Raw genomic sequence first — 24,003 nt, forward strand, 5'->3', positions numbered from 1 at the left:
GCCACCCAGGGGCTTGTTTGCTTGAGCTTTAATTAAGCTGAGTGAGGCTAATGCAGCCTAGGGGGGAAGTTAGAGGAAAGAATTTTTGGTGTGTATCTGACTGCCTAGCCCTGCCTGCCAGGGGATCTGCCCACAGCAAGCTACATCCCTCCTTTAGCTAACTGCAGCTAAACCTCCCTCCCTCCCAGTGTTGTGTGGTGTTGGGGAAGCACTAGGGGGTGCTGTGCAGGGAGGAATGAGGGGTTTCCGGGTGCCCGGAGGCAGAGCCAGACTGGGTCCTGCCTTCCCACTCTACCCCTCTTCCCTCTGCTGCTAAGGCCTGAGCTCAGTGAACTGGGGATCAGGCCTCAACTCCCAGCACCTCCTGCAGTGGGAACCCAGCAGAGCAGGGAGGGTCCGCGGTGCTGCTCCAGTACTGGGCAGCGCTGGCAGCTGAGTGGGGGCCCTCCAGCCTAGCAGGGAGTCTCCTTTCGCCCAAGCAGAAGCAGCAGCCCGTGGCTTTAGAGCGGATGGGTCTGAGCCCCCGTGTCCTTGGAACGCTGGCAGAGAGAGAAGGGAGTGAGCGAGAGAGAGGCCCCTGCTAGAGCAGCAGCCCGGGCAGCATGAGCCTGTCGGGATTAGCTTGGTTCCCATTCCCAGCAAAGCTGGTGAATGGCCATCTCCAGCCAAGGCCTGGTTGTGTTGAGTGCCCAGCCTGCTCCACACAGCCGTGGGGTGGTTTCATTCCAGTGGGTGTGACTCACCTGGCAGCCAGCAGCTTAAGGGATACTTTCCCCCCAGCTTATTCATTGGCCAGCTCAGGACAACACCAAGGAATGCAGCATTTTAGCCCCCTGTCATGGCCGCTGTCAGGGTTCCCTCCCTACTCGACCCACATGAAAGACCCCCTAAGCTTATTTCTACCAGGTTAAAAACTTCCCCAAGGCACAAATTCTTCCTTGTCCTTGGACGGTATTGCTGCCACTACCAAGTGAGTTAGACAGATTCAGGAAAAGGACCACTTAGAGTTCCTGTTTCCCCAAAATATCCCCCAAGACCCATCACCCCCTTTCCTGGGGAGGCTTGAGAATAATATACCAACCAAATAGGTAAACAAGGTGAGCACAGACCAGACCCTTGGGTTTTTAGGACACTAAAAACCAATCCAGTTCTTAAAAGCAGAACTTTATAATAAAAAAAAAAAAGTAAAAGAAGCACCTCTGTAAAATCAGGATGGAAGGTAATTTTACAGGGTAATAAGATTTAAACACAGAGGATTCCCCTCTAGGCAAAACTTCAAAGTTACAAAAAAACAGGAATAAACCTCCCTCTTAGCATAGGGAAAATTCACAAGCTAAACAAAAGATAATCTAACACATTTCCTTGTTATTACTTACAATTTTTGTAATCTTGGATGCTTATTTCAGGTAGGGTTTTAGGAGATGGTTTTTCCTGCCCTGGTCCCTCTCTGTCCCGGAGAGAACAACAAAGAGAGCACAAAACAAAACCTTCCCCCCACAGATTTGAAAGTATCTTCTCCCCTTATTGGTCCTTTTGGTCAGGTGCCAACCAGGTTATTTGAGCTCCTTAACTCCTTGCAGGTAAAGGAGGGATTTTATGATCCCTTTAGCTGTATGTTTATGACAGCCGCAATCCTGCAGTCAGAGCTGTACAGGTGGACTCGTGCACCCACAATAACAACAATGGCCTTGGATGCAACCCCCACACTTTCTGTATTCCTGCTTCCTGGGCCCCATGGCTGGGACTGAAGGCCTCTGGAAAGTACACTAGGCATGGGCAGGGAGCATTCCTAGCCTGGTTAGCAGGAGGGAGGTGTGAGCGGGTGGCGGTAGCCAGGAGTGCTGAGCACGGCCCATGCAATGAAAACACCTCTGGACACACTGGTTTGATGGGCTGTCCCTGGAGAGGAAGGAGAGGGCTTTCTCTTCCAGCTACTATCAGTGAACTTACCAAGTGGGATTCCTCCAGATGGCCCAGATCTTCCCTTGCTGGTCCTGGCTTATTAGCAAGGGGCTGAAGGGGAGGGCAGTGGAGTGCTCCCCCCACATGCTAATATAATAAACAGACAATTTATCATTGTGACAGCTCCTGTCCTAACAGAGCCCTTGGGTTTCTGAGCACTGTGAGTAGTACACAGGAAAGGCTTGAGGGTGGGTTTCCCACAGCATAAGAAGCAAGTTGGAAAGAACATAGGCTGTGCTATACTAGAGCGCTGTATGAGTGGCCAATGCCAGCTGCTACAGGAGGTGCAAATCCTCCATTATGCCTCTGATTGTGTGGGATTAGGTTGTGGGGAGTGCGTTTGCTTCCTGACCCCAGCTGATCATCAGCTTGTGCCCCGAAGCATGAGGATGGCTAGCAAAGGGTAGTGCTCCTGTGTTTACTGCAGGGGTTACCAATGTGTTACCTTCCTGAGAAAGAGTTCAAATCACTCAGATTCCCTCCCCCCTTTGGTGATGGTGATAATTTAGCAGCATGTAAAGAAAGGTGTGTGGGGGGGAGATCGGCATGGGGAACAGGAGAATATGCAAAAGCCACGCAGAAATCCTAATGGTTTCTCCCTTCTCTGGCTGTCTGGGGAGGACTTTCTTGCAACAAGCTGAGCAGGCCTATCTGTGTGAAGGAGCAGGGTGGAATAGTGGTAAGCTAGAGCCACCATACATGGCAGTGCTGTGATGTATTCATTAATGCACTAGCTTTTCTCTCCCTAGACCTGGGTAAGGCCGTTAGTGGCATGAGTTCAATGGGCTGGGCTGAGTCCACAGCAGCGTTTTTTCCATATCACAGAACCACGGGCAGTTTCTCCTTAAGAGAAGCCTGGTACTAGGATAGCTGGGGGACTACAGGTTGGGATGGAGGGGCATTGGCAGAGCTGTGTGTGGAGCCCAGGATTGGAATAGCAGGGGGCTGCAGGCTGGCATTGAAAGCACTGGCAGAGTTGGCATGCATGCAATCTTCCCTAGCACCTGCTTGCACTCCCCTGATCTGCCACTGCCAGCACTTTCAGACTTGCATGAAACTGATTGAAATTGACTTATCCTAGAGCCACAGTGAAAACACAGCCTGAAGAAACCAGGAGCCACAGGGTTTGCCAGCAACCTTAGCCCTGTAACCAGAGACTCTGGGCATAGCAGGAGGCAGCTCTCGGAGCTAGTCTGGTCACAGAATGGGACTCTCCAGGTGCTGCCTGCCTGCTGCATTGGCTCCTGTGCCGAGCTGTTGCCCACCTTTGAGCACAACTCTTGTAAAGCTCCCCCTAGCTTTTGGCTTCTCAGTCACTCCAGAGTCTCCTCTGGGTTTGTCTCAAGCAACTGCTCGAGTGCAAGACTTGCTGTCCCGCCAGCAGCTGCTACTCCCACAGCAGGCTTCTTCCAGCTTACTTTGAAAGAGAAATCCTTTTAAACTATTCGCTCCAAGGTCTGTGCTGGTGATGGGCTACTTCTGCAAGGAGAGTGAAAAGGCCATTTCCCCAAGATGTGCAATAAGCGCACGGGCCTGACCTTTGTCCTAGTTGTACAACGCTTGTGTTCACAGTCCCCTAGTGTTGTACGATGGGTGTGCTCAGGGTCCCCGGTTTTGTACAAGTGTGCTCAGGGTCCCCTGGTGGTGTATGGCCGGTGTGCTCAGGGCTTTAGGGGGTTGATAGCAATAGCAGGCCTTTAAATTGTCCCTGTGGTGATGGTGCCATCGTGTGGTCGTTTGAAAGATGGATGCTTTCTTACAACACCCTCCGTCTCTGTCCTTTCGTCGGCTCCCTTGCCAATACTCCCTAGGTCAGATGCTCCTCTCGTGGCCTGGGCAGCGATGAGCGTCCCCTGGCTTTAACTGCCTGCCCAGGTTCCAGTTCTCAGCCCCCCTCTGCCCAGCGGAGATCAGGGTGCAATTTTCAGAAGAGCCGGTCTCCCATTCAGGTAAAGGGAGGGGGCGTTTGGATGGCAAATTGGCAAACGCCGTGCCCAGCACTAGGGAGGCTCTAGCCGTCAGCGCCGCGGTGGGAGCTGCTGGGCACCGCGCTCTGAAGCCTGCGCTTTCCCAGGGCCCGATTTTCAGAAGCTAGGTGCGGGTCGGGCGCAGGGCAAGGGGCGAGCGCGCAGCGCGGCGGGACATCGGGCTCTTGAGGAGCAGGACAGGAGCAGGCTGGCACCTGGCTGGACTCGGGAACCCACACCATGGGCTGGCGGGGGAGAGAGGCGGGGTGACCCCGGCTTTTTCCGCGCCTCCCGGTAGGGGACCCGCCGCTGGCGCCATGTGCCCGGAGATGGGGGCCTGGCGAAGCCCCTGCACCCCCCGAGATTTATCTCACGCTGCCGTCGGCCTGACAGTCGCGGCCGGGACTTATCTCCCGCCCCTTCCTCTCTCCGGACGCCTGCGCTATGGGTCGCGCCGCGATGACGTATGGAGCTGGGGGCGTGGCCGGAGGCGGATGGGCTTGTGGGGCCCGAACGTCCGGGCAGCGGAGGGGGGAGGGGCCGGACATGGCGCTGGCTGAGGCCCGGGCCGGGGGACGATGAATAAGGGCTGGCTGGAGCTGGAGAGCGACCCCGGTGAGGCGGGGGAGGGCAGGACTATGGGGGAAAGCGAAGGGGGCTGTGGAGGAGCACAGGGGTTGTGGGGGGAGGGCCATGGGGATCCCTAGGGGAGGGGGCGGGGGGCTTATGGGGCTAGACAAGGGGAGGGACTGGGTAAGGCAGGGTGTGTGGGATGAGCAACTTTCCCCAAAACGGGATAGGAGCCAGTGAGACAGTTAAAGAAAAGGGCTAAAGCCCCGATTGCCTGGGCCCCTCTCTGGTTAATCCCTTGATATTGGCCTCCCAGCCTCAGTTTTTAGGCTGGTGATGTCCCTGGGCATCGCTGATAGACTCCTACGTGCACACAATAACAGCTCTCGGGGGTGTCCAGAAAATAGCTCCTAGCCAAGGCTGAGAGATGGGCTCTCAGAAATGGAGGGTAGCATGGGACCAGTATTCAAAACACCAGGAGTGTACTGAAATAGTCATTTTAACTCACCGTTGATCTAGACATCTTTAGATGGCTCAGGACGGTAGGTGTATGAGTGAACTATCAGGCTGTGAACACCGAGGGGATTCCCCGCTGTTCTGTGTTGTGATAAAATTATACTCGTTCTGGGCAATTATATGTATCCATACCAGCACTTAGGTCAGCGTAACTTATGTCACTCGGGGGTGAATTGTTCACACCCCTGAGTGACAAAAGTTATGCCAACGTAAGTGGCAGTGCAGACGTGGTCTAAGTTAGGGTATCCTTTCAATTCATCATCATCATGTATTGCATCAGCTGCATGATTACTTTGCTGTGACTTAACACTATTCTTCCTCCCCACCGTGGATTCTTGGTTTCTTGGGAGGATGGAGAGGGAACTTGGGGTCTTCAGGCCATTTGCTTTGAGTTACGTGCCCTGTACTGGTAGCTTCCTTTCAGAACTTCTAATCTAAAAAGCCCCTGCCCCTGGATCAACCAGGATGGTAGGCCAGTTCTCTTCGATGGATGCTGAAGTAACTGCTGAATGCATGAAGTGAAATGAAAGTGATTTTAGAGGTTACAGATAAATCAGAAGCAAAACTTGTGAAGTCAAAACTAGCCTCATCTGCCTACATTGATCCCTAGCATTGTACTACATGTTCTTGAAGAACAGCCTGGGAAACATAAGATATCCAGCGTTGTGGCACCCTCAAAACGTGGTCAGACTAGATGATTTGGTGGTCTCCTATGGCCGTAAATTCTATGCGTCCGTCTACACTGCAGCTGGGAAGTGTAATTTGGATCAAGCTAGTGTGCTAAAAACTGCTGTGTGGCTGCGGCAGCACTGGTGGCGGCTTGGGCTAGCTGCCTAAATATAATCCATTCAAGGTTTTAGGTATGTACTCGACTGGCTAGCCCGTGTGTGTATGTCTAGCTGAGCTGGGAATTACCCTGCCTAGCTGCAGTGTTTACATACACTTAGAGTCTATGAGGAGAAAGGCCCCCCCATGCGCTCCAGGGCTTGCATTCCTCAGGGCTGAGTTACAGAAACTGGGGGATTCTTAGCTCAGTTTTGCTCTTATAGCTCTGTCTGCAGCCCTGAGCGCTGTTTATATATAGACCAAAACCCTGTAAGTCTTGGCTCCTGTCCTGTCCTGTCCTGTTGTTGGACAGAGACATGCAAATCTTGCCCTGCAAATAAACCTGAGGCTGTGGTATAAAGTGCATCTTTTATATTATGTGCTCTGATGAGTGTTGTTGTAATTGATATACCATAACTTTTATCTCTGTGGTTTCAAGGAGAGAATCCTTTTATTAGGCTAGGACATCGCATTTATGTATAGACTTCAATTCTATTACTTCTTGGTCCTTGAATCGTTCTTCTCTCAACTCTTTCCAGTACATAGTAGTCCATGAATGGTCTCTCTGATGTCATATACAGAACCATCTCTCTACATCTACTTGATCTTCCCCCTGCTTAAACACCTGAGGTTCATGTTAGCCTTCTTAGCTACAGCATCACACTGGCAACTCATGTTTGTTTGGCTGTTTACCACAGTCTTGGTGTCATTGCATTCCAGGATAGTGTCTTTCATCTTGTACATGTGGGAAACAAGTTTTCTACCAGCTGGACCTAGCTTATGGTACTCACTCCTACAAGAGAGAAGAATGAAGACATGTTTCACAGTTCTCAGATCTAAATGGCAAACTAATTTCTTTGATTTAGCTTTCCTGTAATAAGTTATTCTTCTACTTTCATACAAACATAAATAAATAAAATATCCTATAAACAAATTAAGCTCCTCCTCCTACTGATGGGAAGAAAGCAAGATGATTTCTCTTTTTAAATGCTTGGGAGGCTCCTACTATGATGGACTCATATCACTTCCTAGATAGTTTGGTGGCAGTAGTGGGTCAATCATAGAATATTAGGGTTGGAAGAGACCTCAGGAGGTCATCTAGTCCAATCCACTGCTCAGAGCAGGACCAACACCAACTAAATCATCCCAGTCAGGGCTTTGTCAAGCTGGACCTTAAAAACATCTAAGGATGGAGATTCCACTACCTCCCTAGGTAACCCATTCCAGTGCTTCCTATTAGTGTTTCCTAGTATCCATCCTAGACCTCCCCCACTGCAACTTGAGATCATTGCTTCTTGTTCTGCCATCTGCCACCACTGAAAACAGCCGAGCTCTATCCTCTTTGGAACCCCCCTTCAGGTAGTTGAAAGCAGCTATCAAATCCCCCCTCACTCTTCTGTTTTGCAGACTAAATAACCCCAGTTCCCTCAGCCTCTCCTCGTAAGTCATGTGCCCCAGCCCGCTAATCATTTTTGTTTCATCAGTCATTTTCGTCAGTACCTTGACGTGTAGGTATCCTCTCCACCACCAGGGCTGAGCAGGAAGATCAGGTTGGGAAGAAGGTCTCCTAAAAATGTTAAACCCAAAATATTTTTAAAAATCTCTATTCAGGCAGCATGAGCCAGGAAACCACTCAGATAAGAACTATAGGGCAGTGTCCAGGTCAGGAGCAAATCTTGTTGTGGTGCATTATTTTTAATCACAATTCCAAACTTATAGTTTCCTTCAAAATTTGCCATGGGAGCTCTACAGCACTAGTCAGAGGTAAGGGGCAGAAGATTCTCTGTCTGCCTTTCATGTAGCAGCATGAACTTCACAGCCAGAAGTAATCTCGCTGTTTTGTTCCTCTTCAGGTCTCTTCACCCTGTTAGTAGAGGATTTTGGTGAGTACGAGAGCTTTTCTGCAAGATGGGTTTCATCTGTGACGTGCTCTGGCTCCCTTCTGCTGGTCTCGTCGCACTGATTCCTGCTCTCTCTTTTTTTAGGAGTTAAAGGGGTGCAGGTTGAGGAGATCTATGATCTACAAAGCAAATGCCAGGGGTAAGTTACTCACTCAGCAGCATGACTTGCTGAAGTAGATTTCATCAAGCAAAAACTTCTCAGGGCAAGTCTACACAGAGTAGTAACACGGACTACGGGGGTGTGATTTCTAAAGGCACTAATACGTTGGTATTAATTGGTTTTGTAGACCCTACTGCGCACTAAAAGTTCCCTATTTCACATTAATGCAGTGCTGTTCAGTATGAAGTTAACATGTACTAGAGAGCTTTTAGTTCGCACCAGCATGGTCTACAGCTGGGGTCTCAAACACGCGGCCCGGGGGGTTGTTTTCTGTGGCCCACGAGTTCCTCATGCCCCCCCTCCCATCCCCCAGCATTTACCTAGAGCGGCTCCAGCCCGACGTGCACCGGGGGAAGGGTGGGTAGGCAGCCTGCCTGCCCTGCCGCTCCGGGAAGCGGCCGGAACGTGGGGAAGGGAGGGCACAGGGCTCTGTGTGTTTCTCTTGCTTCAGGCAGTGCCCCCAGCAGCTCCCATTGGCCGCAGTTCCCTGTTCCATTAAATCACAAAGATTACAGACTTGGGTGCTCTCTGAGATGCCTGGTTTGAATATCAGACTAGAATAATCAGCTGGAGTGTGGGGAACAAGAACAGCTGTGGCACTTCCCAGTAGGATGGGGGTTGGCTTTAATGCCTCTCCTTTTTTCTCTCCACAAATTGTGGTTTAAACTGAAAATGCCTCTGGCGCTTGACTGACTGGAGCGGCACAGTTCATGTTGATGGAAACCCTTCTAAACTGGTCAGCTGCTAACTCCACCCCCATTGCATTTCTTTCCCTGACAGCCCCGTGTACGGGTTCATCTTCCTCTTCAAATGGATCGAAGAGCGCCGGTCTCGCCGGAAGGTATCCACCCTGGTGGACGAGACATCGGTGATTGACGATGACATCGTCAATAATATGTTCTTTGCTCATCAGGTAGGTTGGCTGGGAGTGGAGGGCGAGGCGTGTCTCTCCGGACACCGCTGCGGGAGAGTGGGCAGTGAGGACTCTTTCATGCGTTGGTATAATCTATAGCTACCTAAAATGTGGAAGACTTGGGAAGGAATGGTCAATAGGTATAGAGTAGTTACCCTGATTGGTAGAAAGCATGGTTCTGTGGGGATTGTACACTTAGCCTATCGCTGATCAGGAGTCCTTGTCCCAGCTTGGGTTTGGCTTTTATATTTGTCACCCAGGTGTATTTTGGGACATAATGAAGGCCGCAGCTATCTGAGGGGCAGTTGGAAATGGGGACCGAACATCAGAGATTGGGAGATTTGGGAGTCCTGGACAGTGGGGATATGTGAAACTAACACTTTTCCTGGATCACTCCTTAACATATGGCTGGTAGGAAAGGCCAGAGGACTTGCTTGGGATCTAGCATTTCTTTGGAGCCCAGAGTGCTGTGCTGAGTGCACAAAGCATGCAGCCTGCTCTGGAGAAAGGGATCAGGATTTTAGCCAGCATTATGATCTTGCAGAGCATTGACTGATGTGTTTGGTATAGTCCCATGCTGGAGGTGAATCAGGAGGGTTTCACAGCATTTTGGGAGAAGGACGCTTAAATGAGTGCAACTCCAGCCCTCAAATGTTCTGGAACTGCATTCTCCCATGGTGTCATGTTTTTGTAAGCTTTATTAAATGGCTGTATGTCTAGCTTCTTCCCTTATCTGCTCCGGGACCTTGCAGCAGGCTGGAAGGGTTGAGGGAATCCAAGTCAGCTGTTACCACAGAGGTTCAGTCAATCTGCACGAGGCCTGGCCTTTGCCTTTGCCTTGAACAGCTGCTCACAGGGGTATGGTGTGATTGACCTGGGGACACTGACTGGGACAGGGGTTGTGTTGGTCAATTTAGTGCTCCAGGCAGCTGTTGTGCTATTTTTCGGCACCAGTTACTGCAGGGTGCTGAGTAACTCCCAGGTGGTGATGCTGAAGTATCATCCTCTTTCTGTTTGTTTGCTCTTTAGCTGATTCCCAATTCCTGTGCCACCCATGCCTTGTTGAGTGTCCTCCTGAACTGCAGCAATGTGGACCTGGGGCCGACGCTGAGTCGCATGAAGGATTTCACCAAGGGGTTCAGCCCAGAGGTATGGGGTGGCCTGTGGCGGTGGGGCTTTGGGGGGAGCATTGGAGGGATGCGTCTTGCTGTAGGGACCCTGCTCCTTTCCTGTGAGGTTTTTGTAAAGGGATGGCTCCTTAGGTAGTCATGCCCTCACCCAAGCTTCTGGTCTCATTCCTCCCCCTTTGTTCTTACATTCTTCCTAATCCTTTCTCCTTACTTCCCCCTTAGTCTATCTCCTTTGCTCTTGCCTAGCTCTGTGCTGTCCCCTAGGTCTGGAATATTCTTCATACCCTCTAGCCAAGCACCCACCTCTTCAAGCACTTCCTCCTTCCTTCCCCACAGTAATGCTCTTGGCCTCCTCCTCTGGAACTGGTACTATGTCTTTACCTTGGGTTTGTCTCTCCAGGTCTTGATCCATTCTTGTAAAGCCCTGTGTAAATCTGTTAATGAGATGCCCACAGATGAGGGAGGTGTTTCCAGAGACATGGATTAGAGGTGCTGAGTTGAGGGATTCCAGATATCGCGTCCCTCCACCTCAGGGGTTTTTATAATCTCCCTTTGCTTTTTGCAGAGTAAAGGTTATGCCATTGGGAATGCTCCGGAGCTGGCCAAGGCCCATAACAGCCATGCCAGGTGAGTGTGGGTGTCCCCAGCAGCTCTGCTCCCTGGGGGAAGGGCGGTTGCTGCTGCTGCATTGACCTCTCGGATGTATTGCCTTTGCAGGCCAGAGCCTCGGCACCTGCCCGAAAAGCAGAATGGAATCAGCGCTGTGCGGACCATGGAGGCTTTTCACTTCGTCAGTTACGTTCCCATCAAGGGACGGCTCTTCGAGCTGGACGGGCTGAAGGTCTATCCTATCGACCATGGTAAGGAGCCCCAGCACCCACATCCACAGGGATGTCTAGCAAAGACCTCGCCTGTGTGTGACCCCAGGACATGACACTTGCTGTGTATGTTTCCTTGACGTTGCTGGAGCACATACAGTGACCACTTGCATCACACCTGACATCTCATTAGGCTCATTGAATTGACCTTCCTGATGGGCATCTCCCTCTGGCACTGGGCCCACATTCAACATATTCCTCAATGATCTGGAAAAAGGGTAAAGTAGCAAAATTTGCAGATGCTACAAAACTACTCAAGATAATTAAGTCCAAAGCAGACTGTGAAAAGTTACAAAGGGATTCCACAAAACTGGGTGACTGGGCAACAAAATGGCAGATAAAAGTCAATGTTGATAAATGCAAAGTAATGCACATTGGAAAACATATACATATAAAACGATAGGGTCTAAATTAGCTGTTACCACTCGAGAGATCTTGGAGTCGTGGATAGTTCTCTGAAAACATCCACTCAATGTGCAGCAACAGTCAAAAAAGCGAACCGAAGGTTGGGAATCATTAAGAAAGGAATAGATAATAAGATGAAAAAATATCATATTGCATGTATATAAATCCATGGTGTGTCCACATCTTGAATACTGCGTGCAGATGTGGTCGTCCCATCTCCAAAAAGATATATTGGAAAAAAGTTCAGAAAAGGGCAACAAAAATGATTAGGAGTATGGAACAGTGTGAGGAGAGATTAATAAGACTGGGACTTTTCAGCTTGGAAAAGAGATGATGGGGGGGGGATACAATAGAGGTCTATAAAATCATGACGGTGTGGAGAAAGTAAATAAGTAAATTACTCCTCCTTGTAACACAAGAACTAGGGGTTACCAAATGAAATTAATAGGCAGCAGGTTTAAAACAAACAAAAGGAAGTATTTCTTCACACAGTGCACAGTTGTGAAGATGATGATGTGAAGGCCAAGACTATAACAGGGTTCAAAAAAGAACTAGATAAGTTCATGGAGGATAGGTCCATCAAAGGCTATTAGCCAGGATGGGTAGGGATAGTGTCCCTTGCCTCTGTTTGCCAGAAGCTGGGAATAGGCGACAGGGGCTGGATCACATGATGATTATCTGTTCTGGTCATTCCCTCTGGGGCACCTGGCATTGGCCACTGTCAGAAGACAGGATACTGGGCTAGATAGACCTTTGGTCTGACTCAGTATGGATGTTCTTATGTTGTGAGGATCTAAATCTGTTTCCTTTCGATGGGTCAAGCTTTGGGCTTTTTGACTCCAGACTTGTTCCCATCCAGGAAATTGTAACTACCTCTGCACTCTTCAGCTAGAGCAAGGTTACAAGGGAGGGAATCTCCTGGCAGAAGGACTGGTGTGCAATCTATCCTGTGAATGGCAAGCATGCTCTAAGTGTCTCTTGTTGCATCTCTGGTTCACCAGCACAAATCCCAGCCCCAACTGTTGTTGGAGGGCAGAGCAGGAGATGATGTGCTGTATATAGCCGTATGCACTACACACCAGAATTGAGCCCGTTGCATAGACTGGGTAAAGTGAGCCCAAGGCAGGATTGATATCATCTTAGAGACGGAAGTGGGTCCCCATCCCTGGCATGACTTGCTGATGGAACTGACTATTCAGAAGGTGCTGCTCATCTATGTGGATTGCTGGACCCAAGCGGCCTAGGGATCTTGGCCTGCTTTACTAACTTGCTTTCTCTTGTTTTCCCAGGGCCTTGGGCTGAGGATGAAGAGTGGACAGACAAAGCCAGGAGGGTGATCATGGAGCGAATTGGCCTGGCCACAGCAGGGTAAATGCCCAGATGAGCTCAGGGGGGTGGGCTTTCCCTCGACACACCTCGGTGTTTGCTTTACAGCGTGACAGCTCAGGGATGCATTTTAGCAAATAACAAACTTTTCAGACCTGGATTACTGGGCCCCACATAGAGGGGAGAGGGTTACTCCGTGCCATAGGAGCGTGAGACGCTTCACACGTGTGTAGGCCATGAGTCCTATTAACTTTTTTTGTCTCTTCTGCAATCTGACTAGTTGTCTGAAGAGGCAGGGAAATGTTCTCTCATTGCAACATGATGTTTCTCCGAATAGCTATGCAGCCAATCAGAATGCAGGAGAAGGGATGGTAACAGTGGATCTTCACTTGCACAGATCCCTAGTCATAGCAACATTGGAGACCAGTTAGGTGGCTTTTGCTTGACCCTGTTGTTGTTGAATTGAGCCTCTTAGGAAGTCTGCAGCGGGGCTCAGCTGTGATCTCAGAGCACCCACAAATGCTGCAGCGTGAGGGCCCAAACGTCTGTGTAACTTATGCTCTCAGTTACTCAGAACGTGGTTTAGCAGCCACTGGGTTTCCACTTGTGGGAATGTCCTGGCAGGCTCATCGTCCCTGACTGCTGTAGGACAGACAATGATTGTCTGATGTGGTGTCAGAGCACTTCCTTGTGAATGAGGGACCCCTGAAGTGAATATTCTGACGCCCATCTTGGGAACAAGAAACCACTATTCTCCCAGAAATGTCTGTGGCAAGAATGAATGGAGGCTGGCCTTCCCTCCATTACCATCTGCCTTAGGAGAGGCCTCTGGGCTAATGAAGGAGTGCCCTGGCTACTGTGTGGCTCAGGAGGTGGGACCAAGTAACCCAAACCTCACAAGTGGGTGTGCTGTGCTACCATGCAGCATGAGTGCTTTCCATTCTTCCCAATGGGCTGCTGCTTGGATGAATTGTTATGGCTTTGTAACTACCTACCTCGGGCCTTGCGTGATCCTGCCCAGGGTAGTGTCTGACACCTCCCAGCGCCTCGGGGCGGAGGGAAGGGGGTCCCCACTTTCAGGAGGGGAACCACAATAGTCTGTAGAGGTGAAGTGACTTGGCTTAAGTTGATACTAGAAATCCATAGCAGAGGCAGGCAATGAACCTTACTCCCAAGTGTAAGAATGTCCCTTCCCTCCTACTCACGACTTCTGTGACCCAAACTCTGGTGGTCAAAGTTTGGTAGGGTTTTGTCCTCCGTACAAGGTGAGTTTTGATTGCCCCGCAGCCGGCCTCTGAAAGTAACAACCCCAGGTTCCCACCCCTGCAGTGCAGTGAGGATGTACCTGCAGGGGCCATGTTGTGAAGCACAGATGAGGGAACCTGTGACTTATCTGACTTGAAATCATCAATTTGTTCCCAAATACTCAATGACAACATACAGCCCTGCCAATTGGCTAAGGAATCTCCTACCCAGCTAGCCACACAGTTAGAGCCCTGCTTGGCCAGTTGGGTTCCTTGTGCCCCTGTTTATAGGGGAGCCCAAATGGAGGAAGGTCTGCAGCATGTGGCGTAAAAGTCACGTAATGTGCATGACCCTGTGTCTTCTTACACTGAGACTAAGTTAACTGCACGCTGTTTTTCTGGGTGCTGTGAAGCTGTTTTATTGCCTCATGGAATGCTGTGTGGACCATGAGTATATTGGTTTAACCTGCATTGCTGCCTGGGACCTGCTGTTGCGTTCTGGTGGCATCCAACCACCCATCAGCGGTTTGTTGGGGCAGCTCCTTCCTCTGGCTGAGCCAAGGCTAATGAGCTGGGTGTGGTTTGCCTCAGGGAGCCGTACCATGACATCCGTTTCAACCTCATGGCGGTGGTGCCCGACCGGAGGATGAAATACGAATCTAAGCTGCACATCCTGAAGATGAACAGGCAGACTGTATTGGAGGCCCTGCAGCAGGTAGGAATGGGTGAGCTAGCTGAACGAATGAGCTGGGTTTACCATCAGCCTGTAATTTCTGGCTTCTCCAGGCACTGCCCGGCCCTGCTTTCTCTCTCACTCCAGCCTGTGGGGAGCTTGGCTCCTAGGACATGTGGGAGGAGCACCTTCAGTCGCCCTTTGCCTGTGGTTGGTACCATGCTCTATGCCTCCATCCTGTAGCTGAGCTCAGTGTAGTCTCATGTGGCTGCTTTCCCTGCATAGGCTTTCAGTTCCATGCCCTGCATTTCCCAGGCTTTGCTCTATTGACCATTTAGCCCAGTGGTCAATCACTTCTAACCCGGTGGCATTCCAGCAGGGCAAGCAACCAGCTGATTCTACTTCCTTTCCTGGCTGCACATGGGTGCTGGGAAGTTGGTTCAGCAGTATGGGTTCATCTGCTTCCCTCCCATAGCCCTGTGACTTGCGTGACTAGTTATGAGAAGCATCCGGTTCAACAGTCAGGTGCAGATTGTCTTTTGCTTTCAAGCTTATCCGGGTAACTCAGCCGGAGCTGATTCAGACCCAAAAGTCCCAGGAGTCTCAGCTGGCCGAGGAGTCCAAGCCGGCCAGCAGCAAGGCGTGTCTGGCACTGGAGACGAGCAGAGCACAGCTGGCCCCGGAGAGTTCACACCCAGGTATGGGACTCACTCTGCCGGGATGATAGTCCTGGGGCAAAGGCACCCAGCTGTGGCTTGATAACTTGACTCTGGAGTCCTGGGTCCCTCCATGGAATCAGGTGGAGCAGTGCTGGCTTGGCCTTGATTGTTCTGCTCCCAAATACAGCTGTGCATGCTGTCCCAGGGCCTCGGGGCATTGATTTACTCTGGTCTATACCCCCCATTTGCTGGCCTGTGCCCTGCCGTTGGTAGGGATGCAGCTACAGAATTTGAGAAAGGCAGAACTTATGCCATGCTTATTATTGCTCTTGGCAGTGTATTGGGCTGGAGAGGGGCACAAAAGTTCAACTGCTGTTGTGGGGCAGGAAAGAGGTTAAGTAGAGCATCTAGAATCAAAGGAACTTGAGTCCATCGAGAAAAGCTTCTCTTTGATGTAGGGTGTGTGTGTTACAGAGAGCACTGAAGACTCTACTGGCCAGGGCCACCCTGCCTCCACTCAGAGCCTGCCCAACAAATCCAAACTGGTAACAAAGCCATCTGGTAGCTGCATCAACGGTGCTCCTGCAAACCCCAATCCCATTGTGCAGAGACTCCCAGCCTTCTTGGATAACCACAACTACGCCAAGTCGCCCATGCAGGTACGTGAGGCCTGGCCTTTCTTCCCATTGGGGGCTGCAGGCCGGAGAAAGCCAGTGTTCTAGGCTGTGCCTCTTAAGCCTCATAAATGAAGTTTTGGGGAAACTTTCTACCCCTCTGGATCCAGCAACTGACTCCACCAGAGTGCGGGGTCAGGTCCCATAGAGCCCCAGGTTTGGCTGGAGGTTTGTAGCACTTCCACAGCTCCTTATGAACGAATACAGGCAAAGCCAGGTTATATACGCCAGAGAGAACAAGACACAAATGGAGTCGGGCGCGCTCTGTTTCCACTGATCTGTTAAAAGGTCTCTCTCATGCTGTCCCCTCTGGGGATGCATTGCTGGGTTTTTAGCCTGTTCTGGATTTACATGACCAGATAAACCATGCTCTAGACATGTTTGTTTCACTTAGTTTCTGTGCGGAAATAGAGGCCAAAGCACTAAGCCCTGGGATTTTTGTTCCTGAGCTTTGATGGGTTCAGTTCTATGTTGAGATCGTGTTTGGCTGGACCTAGAAGTGCCCCAGGGCGAATCTGGTCAGCGTGTGTGTGCGTGTGCCCAGGACTGAGTCTCTGAATCCCTTCCCTGAGAAAGGGGCTACCCCTGGGCTGCGGTTAGGGATGTGGCGCAGCCAGCCTCAGGCCTGCATTGAAGTGTCTTTGCCCCATTGCCAAGGAGGACTGACTGCATGTGGTCCCCTGCCCAGGATGGGCCTTTCAGGCAGTGAGTGGGTGTGTTTTGCAGGAAGAGGAGGACCTTGCAGCGGGAGTGGGCCGTAGCCGGGTTCCGGTCCGCCAGCACCAGCACTACTCCGATGATGAGGATGACTATGACGACGAGGAGGAGGAGGAAGTTTGTAACACTGCCCCTGCCATCAGGTAATGGATGGAGCTGAGATCTCAGGCTGCTGGGAGCATAAGGCCTTGCTTTTGCTTAAGCAGAGTGTGCCCCCAGCAGGGGGCGAGCTTTTCCCCCCAGACCCTTGAGTTCCCTAGTGTAGACGAGTGAGGCGGAGGATGCCCAAGGGAAGTGTTTTACCAGGTAGGTGAGCAGTCAGTCGCTCCAGCCAACCGAGATCCCCTGTGTTGGCTGGGTGCGAAGGCAGCCCTGGCAGATGGAGTGCTTGTGGGGCGGGGCGTGTGTATCCGTGTCTGTGTCCCCGTCCTGAGCACAGACTGGCTGGCGAAAGAGGCCCTGCTGGATATTCATCCAGCCGTGGTCAGTTGATCTCTTCAACTAGTCTGTGCTTAAGCCACACCTTGCTGGGGCTTATCTCCAAGTGTGCCTCCCTGAGTCGGCTCATACCAGCTCCTACAGCGTGCTGCGCTCCTGGGGGACTGTGGCGGGGGAGGGAAAGCGAAAGAGGACCAGAGGAGCGTGGCGGGGTGGGAACTAGCGCTCTTACTTGGATCTTGGTGGTGGTAAAGGAGGCTAGTGCTGTGCTTGAATGATGATCAGTTTTAGGAATGTGTAAGGGAAGGATGATCTTGTGGTTTAAACACAAGACTGAGAGGCAGGGGACGCTATCATTGTGGCCTGAGGCAAATAGTTTACTTACAAATTTTCAAGGCTCAATTAATTTTGGGTGCCCAACTTGAGGCACATAAGCCCTGGTTCCCCACTGCCCTTCATCTTGAACAGTCACTTACCCCAATGCCCAGTGGGTGTGAAATGCTCCCATTCTGAATCAGGACCCCGGAGCTTGTCTATCAGGCCTGGGAGTCCCCCCAGCTCCCATTGATGTCAGTGACAAGTGCAGGTGTCCAGCCCCTCTGAGAACTGAGGTGACAAGGTGAGCACTCGGAATTAGTGGATGGCTTTGAAATCTTTGCGTTTGGCCCCATCCGTGCAATCCGGATGGTGGCTTTGAAAGGTGTTGGGAGGCTAAATCCATGAGTTTGTGGAGGGCTTTGAGATCCTCGGAGGGAAGGAAGCAGAGAAGTGTGAAGTGTTGTTTGCATGGTGGAAATGGCTTATGGTGAGTTCCAAACCGGTGACGCTGTAAAGGAGATGAAATGACATTGTGATTGGCCATTGCATTGCGGTTCAGTGATGCCTCCCTAGAGAGGGAAAGTGAAAAAACAGACTCTGGCCTTGTCTATGCTTAAAATAGCGCTTCAGTGTAGACACTGCCTACACTAACGGGAGGGGTTCTCTCATCAACCTAACGCTGGCTACACTGGGGGTTAGTTGGTTTAACTGCGTCGCCCAGGATGTGGATTTTTCACATCGGTAGACCAACCTAATTTCCTAGTATAGACCAGGCCTTCTGTGTGTGAGTCCACACTGCCACTGTCATTATTTCTAGAGCGCTGGGTGCTGAGTAGGTCCCTATCCTGAGCTGCTAACACTCCTGTTCCCACGTCGGACGTGCTAGAGCATGAAGGCTGAGCTGATCAGTCTGTGCCTTTGGGACGCCCTCGGCTGTGCGGGGCAAAGCACCGACTGACCTTTCCAGTCACATGAGCTGTTCCCCATTTCCCTGGCTTGCCATGTTCCATTGGGCCAGGCTCGGAGTGATCTGAACTCCTGGAGGTGCTTCAAGCATTGCTTCTGTATTCTGTGTCCTAGCTAATCGCCTGTGAGTGCTAGGGACTGAAACATGTCAGCCTTCCCCAGCTGTTGGGGTGCCAGACCTGGTGCCGCCTGCAGCTTCCCTCCCCATACGTGCTGTCGCCTGTGCTTGATCTCCTGTTCTGTGTCCTTGGGCAGGTATAAGAGGAAGGGGCAGGGGAAGCAGGAGCTCGTGGCCGGGGCAGCAGACAGCCAGCTCTCCATCCTCCAGCCCAACACCATCAACGTTTTGGCGGAGAAGCTCAAGGAGTCCCAGAAGGACCTTTCCATCCCTCTCTCCATCAAGACCGGGAGTGGGGGCACCACCGTAGCCGTGGTTGCCCATTCACAGCCCTCCCCCACGCCCAGCAATGAGAGCACGGACACTGCCTCGGAGATCGGCAGCGCCTTCAACTCCCCGCTGCGCTCCCCCATCCGCTCGGCTAACCCTACCCGGCCCTCCAGCCCCGTCACCTCCCACATCTCCAAGGTGCTCTTTGGGGAGGAGGACAGCCTGCTGCGTGTGGACTGCATGCGGTACAACCGGGCCGTGAGGGACCTGGGGCCTATCATCAGCACCGGCCTGCTGTGCCTCACCGAGGAAGGGGTGTTCTGCCCTCTTGCCATCACAGGTAGGTGATGGGGAAGGACCAATCATTCTGGGTGGGAGATGGGGGACCCAGAGCTCTCCCAAGGCAGTAGGCTGAAGGGAAAGACCTCGGTTCTGTCATGGGTGAGAGGGTGGGATGCTGGGCCCTGAGACGACCAGGGAAGGGATGGAATGTTGTTTCTATCTGGATGCCGAGATGGGGGGCAGCATGTCCATTGGCGCAGGGAGCAGGTGTTAGCACATGGCCACGGTACCTAACTCTTTCTTTCCTGGTGTGCCCAGACGATGGGAAAAGCTCCCCTCTCTCCAGCAAGCAAAGAGAAGAGGCCCAATCTGCTGTCAGAATGGATGAGAAGGAGGCAAGTGAGCCAAGTGACAGCAAAGAGAAGGTTGCTCTCTGCAGGCCCAGCGATCACCCTTGCGGGGAGAAGTATTCTCCCAAAGTGAGTGTCCTGTCGTTCTTCCCTGAGCGAGGCGGCAGATCCACAGAGCCAGGGTCCTGCTTTAGCGGCTGGGGGCACAGCCTCTCTGCCAGAGGCCTCAGGAGCTGGTTTCCACGGGCAGGTAGCAAGTGCAGTCATCGGATTAACCATTGGGTGCCAGGAGTCAGGTTTCTTTACAACCTGCTCCTTGCAGTTTGGTCTCTGTGGAAGCTCCTGCTTGTAGCCTGCCCGTGCTTTAACCCCAATCTCTCAGTCCACCAACCTTGCCACCTTTATTCCCTTAAATTGTAGGGAATTTGGTACTGGTGAAAGGTGCTGGCCTGCGACCCATGGCCGCTGAGCCCGTTTATCTCCCGAGCTAGCAGCACTAGCACAGCTACCCCACCCTGCCCTCCTGAGGTGCTGCTGTCCGTCTCTGGGAATGGGAGGGCAGGCCGGGCTTTGCCACTCGCTTCGTCACAGGGACACGTGTCCACTAGGAACTGGGCCAAGTCCACCATCTCATTTTATACAGTGCCCCAAATGGCTGATGGCTGCTTACTGCCCCTCCTAGAGGAGAAAAGCTGTGTGTGCTGGTGCCAGTGCCTTGAGCCATCCTGGCATCTGTGCTGTGCTCTTGCTCATCAGGCCCTGACATGCTGGGACTTTCCATGCGAGATCCACCACGCTGGCTCCCTGGGCTCTTGGCAGTCCCAAACTCTATTGCAGTTAAATGGAACTTCATCAGTCCCTTAGAACTGCTTCTAATGCTGCTGTCCAGCAAAGCCTTGTGGCTTGTGAGAGGAGCCCTTTCCCTCTGTTAGTTGTAACACAGGGCTTGATATCGGCACGCCTTGCTGTGCCAACAGCCCCCAAGCCTGCATTTCCCACTGCTTGGGGCAACGTGACTTAGAGCTGCTTGGCTGGTGCACCAGTTGTACTGATCTAGGAAGGCTGCTGGGCTCAGGCATTACGGGGGGGGGGTCTTCCCTGAACCCTCTCCCTGGCACTGAGCTGCAGCAGGGACAGGGTGGGTCATGTTCTCTCTGCTGGGCTCTTCCAGGAGCTGCTGGCGCTGCTGAAGTGCGTGGAAGCTGAGATTGTGAACTATGAGGCCTGCCTGAAGGAGGAGGTGGAGAAGAGGAAAAAATTCAAGGTGCGCTGGCTGATTGCTTATTTGGATCCTTTAGGAGGCTAAACCAAGCTATAGCCCCAGGGGACATGCCCTTTGCACTGGGCATACAGGGAGAGACTTCTTTAGGTAAGGCCTAGGGAGAGGAAGGAATGGTCTCTGCCAGCCCTCTCCTTCCATCTAGGAAGGCTTCCTGTCCTGAGATGACAAAGCCTGGTCAGGACAAACAAACTGCCTAAGCAGCATTAAAAATTTTGGGGATGCTGAGTGAGCAGCGCAGCTGAACTGAGGCAGAAACCTGCAGGAGAAATGCTGGGCTTGCCTGGCTGCGTAGCAGAATTCCTCCACTCTCCCCACTCAGTTGGTTCTGATCTGTACTGCACTTCCCTGAGGGCACATGGCTTACTGTGTAGGTCTGCAAAACAGAACTGGGGCAAATCTTTCCTTGCCTGACAATCCACTTTAGATACCCTTTGCCCTTGGATCTGGCCACCTTAACCGTGTTTTTCCCTGATCCCTCCTGTCTGAGCGCATCAATACAGGCAGCAGCCCGGAGCTGGGTTTGGGGTGTTGCTTTCAGATCCATTGTGAACTTAGTTTAGAACCCAAACCAGCCAAGAGGTGACCCCAGGCTCCTGTCTCTAGGGATCGGATCATGTTCTGGGCTCTGTTTGATGACTGCCCCGGGAAGTAGCTATTCACCTTGAGTTTTCTCTTCCTCCACCTCTTTGCAGATTGATGACCAGAGAAGAACCCACAACTATGATGAATTCATCTGCACCTTTATCTCCATGCTGGCTCAGGAAGGTGAGGCTGGCTGCTTCCTTGCAATGCAAGTGTGGGGAGGCTTGGAGCTGCTTGGTTTCATAACCCCTTGGAATCGGCATGCCCACTTGCCTGTCTGAAGACAGGGAGTTGCTGAGGGCTTGCCCTGTTGTTGCACTTCACTGGAGCTCATCAGCTGTTTCTGCGGGGGATCCTAGCACACTGCTGCCATGTTGAAAGGTCCACTCGAGATGCTCTACTCAAGACTAACTCATGGTCTCTTGCCGGTAGAGAGGCCCTGAGCAGGGGAGCAAGCATGGGGGCTGACATTCCTACACCTCCCTGGAAATCATGGGCCTTTTGCTCTGGGATCTGAGGACTTTCTGTCCTAGAATGAACTGGGAAGCCAGTGTCTCCAGCTTAGAAAAAGGGTCACGGTTAAGCTGCTGGTATGGGAATCCTAAAACTGGGCTGGGTCGGTTAGGTAGAAGGTTAGATGAACTCACTAGGGACAATGTGGTGTCAGGTGTCTACGTTCCACCCTGGAAAGTGGCTGAGAGACTTGTTCTTCTGAGCTAGTTCTCCGGTTTGTCTGCTCTCTCTTGCAGGAATGCTGGCCAGCCTCGTGGAGCAGAACATCTCTGTCCGCAGACGCCAAGGAGTCAGCATTGGGCGTCTCCACAAGCAGAGGAAGCCGGATCGCCGGAAACGCTCCCGTCCATATAAAGCCAAGCGCCAGTAGTGGCATCCTTGTGGTCAAGATGGGGAGCGGAACCATGTGCCCACATTGCTCATCCTAGCTGGTGCTTGTATCTACAAGCACTTGGATGGACCAGTTGCCCTGTGCCCAGGGGAGATGGACCCAACAAGGACTGGGTCCTTTCCGCTCATGTCCTCAGTGGTGTTGGAGCCCACCCTGTTTCAAATGGAATTTGGATTTTATCAGCCACAGCCTGGGCACCCTGTGGAGTCTGGAAATGGGCACTCCCTGCAGCAGTGAAGAGCAGGTTCTAGTGTCAGTGCTACAGAGACACTTGGATCTACTAGACAAGTATGTCCCAGGTTGCTCTGCATACTCCATGGCATTCTAGCCCAGGACTGATGGAAATCAGCAATCTGCTGAGGGAAAGGCAGCTGGAGTCAGTATGATGATGCTGGTGGGTGTCTGTGCTGGCCCCAGCTGGCTATGGCTCCTGGTTTCCAGTATCCAGGCCTTCAGCTTCACACTGTTCTGGGACATTGATATCAATTTTCTATTTCACAACTGTTTATTTTGTGGTTCTGACCAATGTTGCCAGCATCGTCCCTGAGCACAGCTGGCTCCCTGATGGCCTGTTCTGGGCCATCTCTGGGCTGCAGTGACATGCCTCTGAGCTGCTGCTGTCTTTGTGTTAGTCATGGTGGGCTGCTCATCTCTGAGCGTGCCTTGGGGGGTTAGCACTGTGTGTTGCTCTGTCGGTGGACCATCACCTGGTGTGTGGTAGGATTTCTCATGCTTACCCACTGTCCCTTCTCTTGCTGGGTTGGCTTGGCCCACCCACACTCCTTTGGTCATGGATTCCAGATGCAGTGGAGATCACTGCTGGAGCTAGTTAGTCGGTGCAGCACTCAGACTAAGTGACTTCATGGCAGGGCAACCGCTGGAGGAAGCTCTAGTTCCTGAGATGGTGTCATTCCATGCTGAGATTAGGCCCTTGCTGCACCATGCTTCAGCCCCAGGGGGAAGGGTTGCAGAGGCAGCATTTGTTTAATGGCCTTCCACTAACTTCAGTGCCTAACTCAAAACAAACAGCTGGTCAGGAAACCTTAGTGAAACACAGCAAACCCCTTCCCCCCCCTTCCATGGTGTTTCTTCTCAGGCAGGAACATCGGGCCTTTGAATGGCTGATCCCTGCAAATAGTTTTAAAAAGGAGGCTGGGGTGAAGTGTGAGCTCTGCCCCAATCACCGGAGTGAAGAATTGCTACTCTGCCTATTTCCATCATGTAGGTAAATTAAACAAACCCCAGTGCACTGCAGCTGAGGCAAGGTGGAAGCGCCAGAAGGAGCTAGTGTCCACAGCTGCTCTCCCTTCTGCCCAAGGCTGGAGTCTGGCTCATGCCTGCCTGCGTGAGAGTTTTTCCACAGGGGGGGCTGGGTTACCTTTTTATACTGTCACAGCCTGACAGGTAGGCAGTCCTATCCCCACAGTGACCCTGTGAGCACTGCTGAAAGGGAGTTTCTCCTCTCCAGTAGCAGCATTCAGGCTTGTCTCTCGAAGGAAACACAGGGGCTTGAGTACCTCCCCTTGCAGGAGGTGGGGGCTAGCTGCCAGGCCAGCCAAAGCTGTTAATGGCATTTCAAGGGAAGGGTGGTGGTGCAGGTGAAAGCAGACCTGCCTCAGGGAAGAACTAGATTCACCAACTATCCCAGTTTCTACAGAGCTTGGCTGTCGACTGAAACCACTGCTAGTCCCTGTTGAGGGTGAGAGCCCTCGGTCTCTGGCTGTGTCTAACACCATATGCTGTAAATAGCAGCCCTGTTGGAAAGAATAAAGCTGTCCTATAGCACATGGCTGTTTTGGGAAGGGATGGTTAACAGAGGCTGGGTACCTAGAACCGTGCGATAGAAATATAAAGCAGTCAGTGCAACTGACAGAATATCAGCAGACACAATAATTGCACCTGGCCTAAGCTGCTCTAGTCAGTTACCAGCTCCTGCAGTGGGAACCATGCTGGTCTCTGCATTTCCTGGCCCT

The 24,003-nt window shown here is 51.9% G+C and overlaps 1 protein-coding gene across 4 annotated transcripts; it reads left to right on the forward strand.

Moving 5' to 3' along the window:
• Nucleotides 1–3,725: 3,725 nt before the first annotated feature.
• Nucleotides 3,726–23,815, forward strand: BAP1 (BRCA1 associated protein 1). Of its 4 annotated transcripts, none has more exons than XM_034774983.1 (17): nucleotides 3,726–3,911; nucleotides 7,694–7,723; nucleotides 7,826–7,880; nucleotides 8,682–8,814; nucleotides 9,844–9,963; nucleotides 10,510–10,571; nucleotides 10,662–10,804; nucleotides 12,517–12,595; nucleotides 14,389–14,512; nucleotides 15,021–15,168; nucleotides 15,604–15,788; nucleotides 16,530–16,663; nucleotides 18,498–18,970; nucleotides 19,231–19,391; nucleotides 20,434–20,526; nucleotides 21,237–21,309; nucleotides 21,876–23,815. In XM_034774983.1, the coding sequence occupies exons 4-17, from the start codon at nucleotides 8,797–8,799 to the stop codon at nucleotides 22,007–22,009; spliced, it is 1,947 nt and encodes a 648-aa protein (XP_034630874.1). In that variant the 5' UTR covers nucleotides 3,726–3,911; nucleotides 7,694–7,723; nucleotides 7,826–7,880; nucleotides 8,682–8,796; the 3' UTR covers nucleotides 22,010–23,815. The 4 variants fall into 4 exon arrangements, with proteins under 4 accessions (XP_034630874.1, XP_034630873.1, XP_034630872.1 ...); XM_034774982.1 differs by lacking the exon at nucleotides 3,726–3,911 and adding an exon at nucleotides 4,406–4,544; XM_034774981.1 differs by lacking the exon at nucleotides 3,726–3,911 and adding an exon at nucleotides 7,307–7,604 and having other exon boundaries at nucleotides 19,231–19,307.
• Nucleotides 23,816–24,003: the final 188 nt, after the last annotated feature.

Source organism: Trachemys scripta, chromosome 7, assembly GCF_013100865.1.
Source record: "Trachemys scripta elegans isolate TJP31775 chromosome 7, CAS_Tse_1.0, whole genome shotgun sequence".
NCBI lineage: Eukaryota > Metazoa > Chordata > Testudines > Emydidae > Trachemys > Trachemys scripta.